Source organism: Heterodontus francisci, chromosome 30 (genome assembly GCF_036365525.1).
Source record: "Heterodontus francisci isolate sHetFra1 chromosome 30, sHetFra1.hap1, whole genome shotgun sequence".
NCBI classification, from domain to species: domain Eukaryota; kingdom Metazoa; phylum Chordata; class Chondrichthyes; order Heterodontiformes; family Heterodontidae; genus Heterodontus; species Heterodontus francisci.
Genome location: NC_090400.1, coordinates 63,956,519 through 63,970,643, shown reverse-complemented (window position 1 = coordinate 63,970,643; position 14,125 = coordinate 63,956,519). Strand labels below are relative to the sequence as shown.

Genomic DNA, 14,125 nt, shown 5'->3' with positions numbered 1-14,125 from the left:
AAGTACAGGATTACTGCTGGACATATTACAACCATGACAGGTCTGTATTTTGGAATACGGCTGCCATCTGCACTCCTCAATTCTGGCCTCTTATGATTTCCGATTTCTGTCACTCCACAGTCGGTGTGCGTGCCTTCAGCTACGTAGGCCTTCAGCTCTGGAACTCCCCCACTAAACCGCTCTGCCTCTCTTTCCTCCTTAACTCTTTAAAATCTACCTCCCGGGTCAGTTTTCTGTAGTGGTGGACTTGAAAGGGAACAGGCTTGGAGACCTTAGACTTGCAGGGCTACAGGGATCGAGCTGGTGAGTGGGACTGACATCATAACTCTGTGGAGAGCCGGTATGGACTTGATGGTCTGAATGGACTCCTTCTGTGCAGTAAATGACTCTATGATCAAGCTTTTGGTCACCTGTCCCAATATCTCCTTATGTGACTCAGTGTTAATTTTTGTTTGATAATGGTCTTGTGAAGTGCCTTGGGAGATTTTATTACTTAAAAGGTGCTATATAATTGCAATGAGAACAGAAAGTACCGGAAATACTCAGCAGGTCTGGCAGCATCTATGCATAGAGAAACAAAGTTAATTTTTCAGGTCTGTGACCCTTGGAAGACTCAGGACTATGTGAGTAAGCAGCATGCAATAGACAGAGCTAAGCGTTCCCACAACCAATGGATCAGGTCTAAGCTCTGCAGTCCTGCCACATCCAGTTGTGAATGGTGGTGGACAATTAAACAACTAACAGGAGGAGGTGGCTCCATAAATATCCCCATCTTCAATGATGGGGGAGCCCAGCACATCAGTGCAAAATATAAGGCAGAAGCATTTGCAACAATTTTCAGCCAAAAGTGCTGAGTGGATGATCAATCTCGGCTTTTTCCGAAAGTCCCCAGCATCACAGATGCCAGTCTTCAGCCTATTCAATTCACTCCGCGTGATATCAACAAATGACTGAAGGCACTGGATACTGCAAAGGCTATGGGCCCTGACAACATTCCGGCAATAGTACTGAAGACCTGTGCTCCAGAACTGCTGCACCCCTAGCCAAGCTATTCCAGTACAGCTACAACACCGGCATTTACCCAGCAATGTGGAAAATTGCCCAGTTAAGTCCTGTACACAAAAAGCAGAACAAGTCCAACCCAGCCAATTACCCCCACTCATCAGTCCACTCTCAATCATCAGTAAAGTGATAGCACTGTCAATGACACCTTCTATCAAGTGGCATTTGCTTAGCAGTAACCTGCTCAGTGACACTCAGTTTGGGTTCTGCCAGGACCACTCAGCTCCTGACCTCACTACAGCCTTGGTTCAAACATGGACAAAAGAGCTGAACTCCAGAGGTGAGGTGAGAGTGACTGCCCTTGACATCAAGGCAGCATTTGACAGCGGGTATGGCATCAAGGAGCCCTAGCAAAACTGGAGTCAATGGGAATCAGGGGGAAAACTCTCCGCTGGTTGGAGTCATACCTAGCACAAAGGAAGATGGTTGTATTTGTTGGAGGTCAATCAGCTCAGCTCCAGGACATCACTGCAGAACTCCTCAGGGTAGTGTCCTTGGCCCAACCATCTTCAGCTGCTTCATCAATGACCTTCCGTCAATCATGAGGTCAGAAGTGGGGATGTTTGCTGATGATTGCACAATGTTAAGCACCATTCGCGACTCCTCAGATACTGAAGCCTTCCATGTAGAAATGTAGAATAATATCCAGGCTTGGGCTGATAAGTGGCAAGTAACATTTGCATCACACAAGTGCCAGGCAATGACCTTCTCCAGCAAGAGAGAATATAACCATCTCCCCTTGACATTCAATAGCACTACAATCGCTGAATCCCCCACTATCAACATCCTGGGGGTTACCATTGACCAGATACTGAACTGGAGTAGCCATATAAATACCGTGGCTACAGCAGCAGGTCAGAGGCTAGGAATTCTGCGTTAAGTAACTCACCTCCTGACTCTCCAAAGCCTGTCCAACATCTACAAGGCACAAGATGGAATACTCTCCACTTGCTTGGATGGGTGCAGCTCCAACAACACTCAAGAAGCTTGACACCATCCAGGATAAAGCAGCCCACTTGATTGGCACCCCATCTACAAACATTCAGTCCCTCCACAACTGATGCATAGTTGCAGCTGTGTGTACCATCTACAAGATGCACTGTAGCAACGCACCAAGGCTCCTTAGACAGCACCTTCCAGACCCACAACCTCTACCACCTAGAAGGACAAGGCAGATGCACGGGAACACCACCACCTGCAAGTTCCCCTCCAAACCACACACCATCCTGACTTGGAACTTTATTGCCGTTGCTTCTCTGTCACTGGGTCAAAATCCTAGAACTCCCTTCCTAACAGCACTGTGGGTGTACCTACCCCACATGGGTGTTCAAGAAGGCATCTCACCACTACCTTCTCATGGGCAATTAGTGATGGGCAATAAATGCTGGCCTGGCCAGTGCCTCCCACATCCCCATCATCGAATTTTAAAAAATGGGTCCAGTTGCTGGGAATACTGCAGCTGTTGCAGGTCTGTATCTAGTCTTGGTCTGTATTTTATTGGTATGTAACAAAGGGTTTTAGGGTAAAAGATTTCTGGAACTATTTGTTGATCTCTTAGTGAAGTACAGTGTATGTGGGAAGTAGCTGCTTGGAATGTTGCATACATTACCTTTTGGAGGCATAGCCTGTCCAGGCAAAGGAAATCCACTGCTACTACCAGATACTAACGATGTTGGGGGTGCTGTAAAGCTGCAAGAAAATGAAAATTGAATGAATCAGAATGCCGGATTAAAAACTTCACATAAATATGAAAAGGACTGTGCCTGATGACAATTATAGCGCAGTGTACCAACAGTTTTCTGCAACAAGTTTCAGGTCTGTCAGCTACTTGTCCTCAGTACAGATACTCAGCAAACAAGATACTTGTGGCAGAAAGACCATAATTAGAGAAACAAATATTTAGAAGGACATGGGCTTATCAGATAATCAATGCAGACTTGTGAGATCTAAGTCAACTTTCGCTAAACTGTTTGAAGTTTTTGAGAGAAGAAAGATTTGAGATGAGAATGCATAAATGTAATTTATATGGACCTCCAGAAATCGTTTGAAAAATTGCTACACAAGAAATTGAGGCCATGAAAGGGCAAGTGGTAGTGTGGACAGAGAAATGTTGGAAATGCAGAGAGTTGTGATAAATGCTTCCCAGACTGTAGGCCTCAGGCTTCGCATTCCCTCATTGCCTCATGCCTTGGACCCAGAAAAGTTTTCAGTTAGTAGTTTCTACTTTACTAATTAAAAATTAATAGTGAGGCCTTTTCAGTGTGAGACAGTGAGGTACAGACTTTGATTTTATTTAGAATTTGAAAACAAAAATATTTTATTGTGCAGTTATTCTAGATACTTAATTATCCAGCTGCATCAAGTAAGAGTAAACATCAAAAGGGATAATGAATTATGTTTCAAAGCAAAAATATTTCACATGAAAATTATCATCAAGTGCTACCAATGTACTGCCTAACACCAGGTGATTCTCTCTCTTCTTACTGGTTCAGCTAAATGCTAAGTGCCTACTTCTAACCTGCTTAACACCCGTATAGGAAAGATACTGGAATCTATACTAACAGAAGTGACAGAAGAGCATCTAGATACAGAAAATATAATAAAAAATAGCATGGATTCCATAGAATTCTTTGAAGAGGTAACAGAACAAGTAGACAAGAGTAATATAGTAGCTGTCATATACCTGGATTTTCAAAAGGCCATGGTAAGTTCATGACAAAGGTAGGGCATGTGGAGTCAGAGGACAAATAGCTAAATAAATAGCAAATTGATTAAAAGAATACGATTCAGACAGTAAGGGTAAAGACTAATTATTCAGAGTGCAGGAAGGAAGAAAGTGGTATTCCACAAGGATCAGTGCTGGGACGACTATTATTCAGAATTTACATTAATGATTTGCACTTAGGACATAATACAACAAGACAATTAGAAAACTTGCAGACTGGACAGTTGAGTGACAAATGAACTTTTACGTAGATAAATGTAAAGTGATGCACTTTGGCAGGAGAAAAAGAAACATCACCTAGGAAGTTGATGACTGAATGAGGTAGAAGAGCAAAGGGATCTTGGGATACAGTTGAACACATCATTAAAAACAGCACTGCAGGATAGCAAAGCAATTAAAAAAGCTAGCAAAGCACTGGGATTTGTTTCTAGCGTATAGAATTTTAAAATAGTGAAGTTATGTTAAACTTGTATAGGACCCTGGTCAGGCCATACTATAAAAAGGACATAGAAGCATTGGAGAAAGTGCAAAAAAGACTGATAAGCACGTTGGCAGAACTGAGAGATTACAGCTATTGGGAAAGATTGAACAGGTGGGGCTTTTTACTTTAGAAAAGAGAAGACTTAGAGAAGTCCTGATAGTGGTCATAGAGTCATACAGCACTGAAACAGGTCCTTTGGCCCACCGAGTCGGTGCCGAACATCAACCACCCATTTATACTAATCCTACATTAATCCCAGCTTCCCTACCACATCCCCATCTTCCCTCAATTCTCCTACCAGCTACCTACACTAGGGGCAATTTACAATGGCAAATTTACCTATCAACCTGCAAGTCTTTGGCTGTGGGAGGAAACCGGAGCACCCGGCAGAAACCCACGCAGTCACAGGGAGAACTTGCAAACTCTGCGCAGGCAGTACCCAGAACCGAACCCGGGTCGCTGGAGCTGTGAGGCTGCACCGCTAACCACTGCGCCGCCCCAAAATTAAAATTATGGTCCTTAAAATTATGAATGTATGAAGTGGAGAGAATGTTTCCACTTGTAGGAAAATTCAAAACATAGGGTAAGGAATATAAGAAGGTTACCAATAAATCCAAAAGGGAAATAAAGAGAAATTTCTTTACTCAGAGAATGGTTAGAATGTTTTTTTAATTCGTACATGGGACGTGGGCTTCACCGGGTCGGCCAGCATTTATTGCCCATCCCTAAGAAGGGTGGTGGCGAGCTGCCTTCTTGAACTGCTGCAGTCCTTGGGTGTAGCTACACCAATCGTGCTGTTAGGAAGGGAGTTCCAGTATTTGGACCCAGTGACAGTGAAGGAAGTCAGGATGGTGTGTGGCTTGGAGGTGATCTTGCAGGTGGTGGTGTTCCCATGCATTTGCTGCCCTGTCCTTCAAGGTGGTAGAGGTCGCTGGTTTGGAAGGTGCTGTTGAAGAAGCTTTGGTGAGTTGTTGCAGTGCATCTTGTAGATGGTGATGAAAGGAGTGAATATTGAAGGTGGTGGATAGGCTGCCAATTAAGCGGGCTGCTTTGTCCTGGATGGTGTCTAGCTTCTTGAGTGTTGTTGGTGTTGCACCCATCTAGGTAAGTGGAGAGTATTCCATCACACGACTTGACTTGACTTGTGCCTTGTGGACAGTAGACAGGCTTTGGGGAGTCAGGACGTGAGTTATTCACTGCAGAATTCCCAGCCTCTGACCTGCTCTTGTAGCCACAGTAGTTATGTGGCTGGTCCCATTCAGTTTCTGGTCAATGGTAACCCCCAAAATGTTAACAGTGGGGGATTCAGCGATGGTAATGCCATTGAACATCAAGGGGAGATAGTTAGATTCTCGCTTGCTTGAGTTGGTCAGATTCTCTCTTGTTTGAGATGGTCATTGCCGAGCACGTAAGTGAAAGTAACATTCATGCCACACATCAGCACAAGCCTGGATGTTGTCCAGGTCTTGCTAAATCTGGACATGGGCTGCTTCAGGATATGAAGAGTTACGAATGGTACTGAACATTGTGCAATCATCAGGGAGCATCCCACTTCTGACCTTATGATGGAGGGAAGGTCATTGATGAAGCAACTGAAAATGGTTGGGCCGAGGACACTACACTGAGGAACTCCTGCAGTGATGTCCTAGGACTGAGATGATTGACCTCCAACAACCACAACCACCTTCTTTTGTGCTAGGTATGACTCCAACCAGTGGAGTGTCTTCTCCCCGATTCCCATTGACTCTAGTGTTGCGAGGGCTCCTTGATGCCATTTTCGGTCAACTGCTGCCTTGATGTCAAGGGCAGTCACTCTCACCTCACCTCTTGAGTTCAGTTCTTTTGTCCATGTTTGAACCAAGGCTGTATTGAGGTCAGGAGGTGAGTGGCCCTGGCAAAACCCAAACTGAGCATCGGTGAACCGGTTATTGCTGTTTAAGTGGCGCTTGATAGCACTGTCGACGACCCCTTCCATCACTTTGTTGATGATTGAGAGTAGACTGATAGGGCGGTAATTGGCCAGTATGGATTTGTCCTGCTTTTCATGGACATGACATACCTGGGCAATTTTCCACATTGCTGGGTAGATGCCAATATTGTAGGTTAGAATGTGGAACTCGCTACCATTGGAAGCAGTTGAGGTAACTGGATTAGATGCTTTCAAAAGGAAACTAGACGAGTGCATGAGAGAAAAGGAAATAGAAAGATAGGCCAAAAGGCTGAGATGAGGCAGATGGAATAGGAGGAGATGCGTGCAGAGTATAAACACCAGTAGACTAGTTGGGCCAAATGGCCTGTCTCTGTGCTGTATAAATTTGAGGATATTTATTGCCATGTCCAAATTGACTGTCGTGTTTCCTTCATTATAACAGTGACTACACTTCAAAAAAAGACTTGATTGCCTGTAAAGCGCTTTGGGACATCCTGAAGTCGTGAAAGATGCTACATAAATGCAGTCTTTTTAAAGGAACATATAATAATCAAGGCCACTGACTTATAGCTTTCACACAAAGTTCAATCTTAAAAATCTCAAATATCTCAGAATACCATGTAACATCAACATAATTTATTCAGTCACAGTAGATCAGTAGTCCTGATAACTATACATTATTTTTATATGGCACAACATCTCTATTATTATAACCTTTGACTCCCTTTAAGCGATTCTATGGAACAGTCACCAGATAAGGTATTAAAAATGGTATGTCGAGCACATGCAGACATCACACTTCAGGTATCGCACTTTGTTATAGATGCAAAACAATCTTAAAATGCCAGGTGCCTTTGACCGGTAGCCGAAAACTGACAAGTATAATTCAATCTTCAAAGTTATCTGATCAAACAACAATTAAACCCTAACTGATCTGACCATGTTTATTTGACAATAATTAGGTTTCATAGCTTTAGAGCTATATAATTTGACCAGTGGAATAATACACTGTGATGGTATAACAGCATGTTTTATAATATACTGTCAACACATATCTCTATATTACAGTAATAGATATTGGATTATATTCTGTAAAACTTTCTAAGTTGATCCACATACCTTCTCTGAGAGTAAGCATCAATGGAATGCTAAAAAGCAAAATGAAAAACATTGCCTTTAGTGTTGGTGTGTTGTTAGTAGCTGGTGTGAATAAAAAATACTAATAAAAATAGTCTATATTAGAGGAAACAGAACAGACTGCTACCCAAATGTAAATCAGCACATACAGAGGTCACTTAGTACTTCACAGACAGTAAAGAAAGACAAAAGCAAAATGCTGCAGATGCTGGAAATCTGAAACAAAAACAGAAAGTGCCGGAAATACTCAGCAGGTCTGGTAGCATTGGTGGAAGAGAGAAACAAAGTTAACGTTTCAGGTCTGTGCCCTTTCATCAGAATTGAGAAGTTAGAAACGTAATAAGTTTTGAGCAAGTGAAAGGGGGGACAGTGGGAAGAACAACAAAGGGGTAGGTCCGTGATAGGGTGGAGGGCCAGTTCTGGTCACCACACTTCAGGAAGGATTTTTTAAAAACTTGTTCGTGGGATATGGGTGTTGCTGGGTAGGCCAGCATTTATTGCCCATCCCTAATTACCCTTGAGAAGGTGGTGGTGAGCTGCCATCTTGAACTGCTGCAGTCCTTGGATGTAGGTACACCAACAGTGCTGTTTGGAAGGGATTTCCAGCATTTTGACCCAGCGACAGAGAAGGAACAGCAATATAGTTCCGAGTCAGGATGCTGTGTGGCTTGGAGGGGAACTTGCTGGAACTTGAAGGATATAAGGGTCCTTGAGATGGTGCAGAAGAGCTTTACCAGAATGGTTCCAGGGATGGAGGATTTTAATTACAAGGTTAGGATGGAAAAGCTGAGTTTGTTCTCCTTAGAACAAAGGAGATTGAGGGGAGATTTAGTAGAACTATACAAGATTATGACAGGCTTAGATAAGTTAGACAAAACTCCAGTCGATTTGTTAAGCATGATTTCCCTTTCGTAAACCCATTATAATTTCTCCCGTTTCGGACTGTAAGAGACCTACATTTGTCTTCACTAATTTTTTTCTCTTCACATATTTATAGAAGCTTTTACAGTCATTTTTTATGCTCCCCGCAAGTTTACTCTCATACTCTATTTCCCCCTGCTTAATCATCCTCTTTGTCCTCCTTTGCTGAATTCTAAACTGCTCCCAATCCTCAGAATTGCTGCTTTTCTGGCAATTTTATGTGCCTGCTCTTTGGATCTAATACTATCCCTAATTTCTTTTGTAAGCCACGGTTGAGCCACCTTTCCAGTTTTATTTTTGCGCCAGACAGGAATGAATAATTGTTGTAACTCATGCACAAGTTAGATTAGATTTTTAGATTAGATTAGAGATACAGCACTGAAATAGGCCCTTCGGCCCACCGAGTCGGTGCCGACCATCAACCACCCATTTATACTAATCCTACACGAATCCCACATTCCTACCAAACATCCCCACCTGCCCCTGTATTTCCCTACCACCTACCTATTCTAGTGACAATTTATAATGGCCAATTTACCTACCAACCTGCAAGTCTTTTGGCTTGTGGGAGGAAACCGGAGCACCCGGAGAAAACCCACGCAGACACAGGGAGAACTTGCAAACTCCACACAGGCAGTACCCGGAATTGAACCCGGGTCCCTGGAGCTGTGAGGCTGCGGTGCTAACCACTGCGCCACTGTGCCGCCCTAAAGTTCTTTAAATATTATCCATTGTCAATCCACCGTCAATCCTTTTAGTAAAGTTCCCCCATCTACCATTGCCAACTCGCGCCTCTTACCTTCGTAGTTTCCTTTATTTAGATTCAGGTCCATAGTTTCAGATTCAACTACTTCACTTTCCAGCTTAATGAAGAATTCTATCATGTTATGGTCGCTCCTTCCCAAGCGGCCCCGCACAAGAAGATTGTTAATTAATCCTTTCTCATTGCACAATACCCAGTCTAGGATAACCTGTTCTCTAGTTGGTTCCTCAATGTATTGGTCTAAAAAATCATCACGTGCACACTCCAGGAAATCCTCCTCCACAGTATTATTGCTAATTTGGTTTGATCAATCTATATGTAGATTAAAGTCACCCATAATTACAGTTGTACCCTTATTGCATGCGTCTCTAATTTGCTGGTTAATGCTATCCCTTACATCTCCACTACCGTTTGGGGGCCTATAGACATCCCCCGCCAACTTTTTCTGCCCCTTGGTGTTTCTTAGCTCTACCCATACAGATTCCACATCATGATTTTCTGAGCCAATTTCCTTCCTCACTATTGCATTGATTTCCTCCTTTACCAACAACACTACCCCACCTCCTTTCCCTTTTTGCCTGTCCTTCCTAAATAGTGAATGCCCCTGGATGTTCAGTTCCCATCCTTGGTCACCCTGTAGCCATGTCTCCATAATCGCAACTATATCATAACTGAATTAGAATTTCAAAGAGAAAGAGAAGGAAGGGAATTCAAAGTTAAAAAGCTGGAACTAAGACAACTGTTTTTTAAAAATTCATTCATGGGATGTGGGCGTCGCTGGCTAGGTCAGCAATTATTGCCCATCCCTAATTGCCCTTGAGAAGGTGGTGGTGAGCTGCCTTCTTGAACCGCTGCAGTCCATGTAAGGTCGGTATACCCATAGTGCTGTTAGGATGGGAGTTCCAGGATTTTGACCCAGCGACAGTGAAGGAATGGGGATATAGTTCCAAGTCAGGATGGTGTGTGACTTGGAGGGGAACTTGCAGGTGGTGGTGTTCCCATGCATTTGCTGCCCTTGTCCTTCTAGTTGGTAGAGGTCGCAGGTTTAGAAGGTGCTGTCTAAGGAGCCTGGGTGCGTTGCTGCAGTGCATCTTGTAGATGGTACACACTGCTGCCACTGTGCGTCGGTGGTGGAGGAAGTGAATGTTTGTGAATGGGGCGCCAATCAAGCAGGCTGCTTTGTCCTGGATGGTGTCGAGCTTCTTGAGTGTTGTTGGAGCTGCACCCATCCAGGCAAGTGGAGAATATTTCATCACACTCCTGACTTGTGCCTTGTAGATGATGGACAGGCTTTGGGAAAGTCAGGATGTGAGTTACTCGCTGCAGGATTCCTAGCCTCTGACCTGCTCCTGTAGCCACGGTATTTATATGGCTACTCCAGTTCAGTTTCTGGTCAATGTTAACCCCTAGGATGTAGATAGTGGGGGAATTCAGTGATTGTAATACCATTTAATGTCAAGGGGAAATGGTTAGATTCTCTCTTGCTGGAGATGGTCATTGCCTGGTACTTGTGTGGCGCGAATGTTACTTGCCACTTATCAGCCCAAGCCTGGATATTGTCCAGGTCTTGCTGAATTTCTACATGGACAGCTTCAGTATCTGAAGAGTTGCAAATGGTGCTGAACATTGTGCAATCATCAGCGAACATCCCCACTTCTGACCTTATGATTGAAGGAAGGTCATTGATGAAGCAGCTGAAGATGGTTGGGCCGAGGACACTACCTTGAGGAACTCCTGCAGTGATGTCCTGGAGCTCAGATGATTGACTTCCAACAACCACAACCATCCGAAGAAGGGTCACTGACCCGAAACGTTAACTCTGCTTCTCTTTCCACAGATGCTGCCAGACCTGCTGAGTGATTCCAGCATTTCTTGTTTTTGAACCACAACCATCTTCCTTTGCGCTAGGTATGACACCAACCAGCAGAAATCTAGACACTGCTTATGCAAAGCACATTGATGGGCAGAGCTCATGAGGTTTATGCTATGCTTTCTGAGGAGGCTTCTGCAGATCATGAGATGGAAAAACCAGCTACTCTCACTGTGTTTGAGTTAGTCCCTGAAGATAACCGACAGAAATTTCGGAACCTCCGAAGATTGTCTGGGCAGACATATTTGAGAGGGGAAAGCAAATTAGTTTTGATCATTGGATATAAGCACTGAAGATGGAGGCCACGTATGAGAACCTTAGGGAACGAATTCTCTTGGAAGAATTTAAAAATTCACTCTCTCCGTTAGTAAGAACCCATATAGAGAACCAGAAGGTTTCAACTGCCAGACCGGTAGCAGAAATTGCTGATGATTATGAGCTTGTTTATAAGCCCAAACCTTTTGTCCATCATCCCCACAAACCCGAGAAGGATAGAAGGTGGGAGGGTGAACGGAAGGCAAGTAGCCGGAGACAAGGGACAGCTGGGAACACCCTGGGCTCTCCTCCTCAGACCAGAAAGGAAGACGCTGAGGGTGGAGGTGAAGTCCGCAAGCCTAAGTGTTATCATTGTCACATGGTGGGACAACTTCATGCAGAATGCTGGAAGTTGTGGGGTAAACCCATGGGATTTATTGGGGTACACATAGTCAATGTAAGAACATAGGAACATAGCAGCAGGAGTAGGCCATTCAGTCCATCGAGCCTGCCCCGCCATTCAATATGATAATGGCTGATCATCCATTTCAATGTCTTTTTCCCATACTATCCTTATATCCCCTTATGTCATTTGTATTTAGAAATCTGTCAATCTCTGCTTTAAACATACTCAATTACTGAGTTTCCACAGCCTTCTGGGGTAGAGAATTCCAAAGATTCACAACCCTCTGAGTAAAGAAATGTCTCCTCAGAAAGGGACCCTGATCAGGCTGTAGCTCTGACTGCAGCTGTAAGGCTAAGTACAAAAACCACCATGAGTGCAGGGGTTGTGAATAAGATACTTGAGAGTTGTAGGGAATTCGTATTGAAAGGAAAAGAACAAATATGTGGGCAAATTTCTGAGTGCAAAAACAATAGGGCAATAATAGTTGGGGATTTCAACTACCCCAATATCAACTGGGAAACAAACAGTGTGAAGGGCACAAAATTCTTGAACTGCATTCAAGAGAACTTTTTTAGCCAGCACATAACAAGCCCAATGAGGAGTAGCACAATTCTAGATTTAGTCTTTGGAAATGAACCTGGGCAAGTGGATGATGTAGCAGTGGGTGGCCATTTTGGAAATAGTGACCATAATACAGTTTGTTTTAGCATAATCATGGAAAAGGACAAAGACAGCACAGGAGTAAAGTTCTAAATTGGGGGAAGGCAAATTTTACGAAGCTGAGAGGTGATCTGGTGAAAATGTGCTGGATACAGCTGCTTGAAGGAAAATCAGTGGCAAAACCAATGGGAGGCATTCAAAAGCGAGGTTCCAGGGCACAGTGTAGACATGTCCCCACAAAGCAAAAGGGTGGTACTGCCAAATCTAGAGCCCCCTGGTTATCTAGAAGCATAAAGGGTAAGATAAAGCAGAAAAAGAAAGCTTATGATGCTCACAAAAAACTTCATACTTTAGAAAGCCTAGAGGAGTAAGAAAGTGCAGGGGTGAAGTGAAAAAGGAAAGTAGAAAAGCAAAGAGAGGACATGAACAATTATCGGCAGGTAATATCAAAGAAAAGCCAAAGAAATTTTATCAGTACATTAAGAGCAAGAGGAGAACTAAGGAAAGGGTAGGGCCTATCAGAGATGTACAAGGGAACTTAAGCGTGGATGCAGAATATGTGGGCACGGTTCTTAATGAATTTTTTGTCTCTGTCTTCACAAAGGAGAGGTATGATGCAGATATTGTAGTAAAAGAGGAGTGTGAAATATTAGATATGATCAGCGTAATGAGGTGACGTACCAGAGGATTGGAGGTCTGCGAACGTTGTACCATTGTTTAAAAAAGGTGCGAGGGACAGGCCAAATAATTACAGAACGATCAGTCTGACCTCAGTGGTGGGCACATTATTAGAATCAATTACGACAGATAGGATATACTGCGACTTAGAAAGGCATGGATTAATCAGGGATAGTCAGCATGGATTTGTTAAGGGAAGGTTGTGTCTTACTAATTTAATTGAATTTTTTGAGGAAGTAACAAGGAGGATTGATGAGGGTAGTGCAGTGGATGTGGACTACATGGATTTTCATAAGGCATTTGACAAGGTCCCACATGGCAGACTGGTCAGAAAAATAAAAGCCCATGGAATACAGGGGAATGTGGCAAGGTGGATCCAAACTGGCTCAGTGACAGGAAACAAAGGGTAATGGTAGACGGATGTTTTTGTGAATGGAAGGCAGTTTCCAATAGCGTTCCACAGGGCTCAGTGTTGGGTCCCTTGCTGTTTGTGGTATATATTAATGATTTGGACTTAAATGTGGGAGGCACGATTGGGAAATTTGCAGATGACACAAAAATTGGCAGTGTAGTTGATAGTGAAGAGGATAGCTGTAGACTCCAGAATGATATCAATGGTTTGGTTGAGTGGGCGGAAAAGTGGCAAATGGAATTCAATCCAGAGAAGTGTGAGGTAATGCTTTTGGGAGAGTAAACAAAGCAAAGGAATACATAATAAATGGGAGGATATTGAGAGGGGCAGAAGTGAGACACCTTGGAGTACATGTTCACAGGCCCCTGAAGATGACAGGACAGGTAGATGAAGTGGTGAAGAAGGCATATGGAATGCTTTCCTTTATTGGCCGAAGTATAGAATACAAAAGCAGGGATGTAATGCTGGAACTGTATATAATGATGGTTAGGCCACAGCTAGAGTATTGCGTACGGTTCTGGTCACCACATTACAGGAAGAACATAATTGGTCTGGAAGGAGTACAGAGGAGATTTACAAGAATGTTGCCAGGGCTTGAAAGCTGCAGCTAGGAGGAAAGATTGGATAGGCTAAGGTTGTTTTCCTTAGAACAGAGGAGGCTGAGGGGTGACTTAATTGAGGTGTACAAAATTATGAGGGGCCGAGATAGAGTAGACAGGAAGGACTTGTTTCCCCAGCAGAGAGGTCTATTACCAGGGGGCACAGATTTAAGGTGATTTGTGGAAGGATTAGAGGGGACATGAGGAAAAGCCTTTTCGCCCAGAG

At 43.6% G+C, this 14,125-nt stretch overlaps 1 protein-coding gene across 9 annotated transcripts in view; it reads right to left on the bottom strand.

Annotated features, from left to right (window-relative positions):
• Nucleotides 1-14,125, bottom strand: part of LOC137346878 (uncharacterized) — a 398,647-nt gene that overhangs the window by 71,832 nt on the left and 312,690 nt on the right. For all 9 annotated transcript variants that reach the window (XM_068010837.1, XM_068010836.1, XM_068010841.1 and 6 more), the window contains 2 exons: nucleotides 7,318-7,346; nucleotides 2,672-2,751 (listed from right to left, as the gene is read on the bottom strand). In XM_068010837.1, the coding sequence (XP_067866938.1) occupies nucleotides 2,672-2,751; nucleotides 7,318-7,346 (109 nt within the window). The remainder of the gene's footprint in view (nucleotides 1-2,671; nucleotides 2,752-7,317; nucleotides 7,347-14,125) is intronic.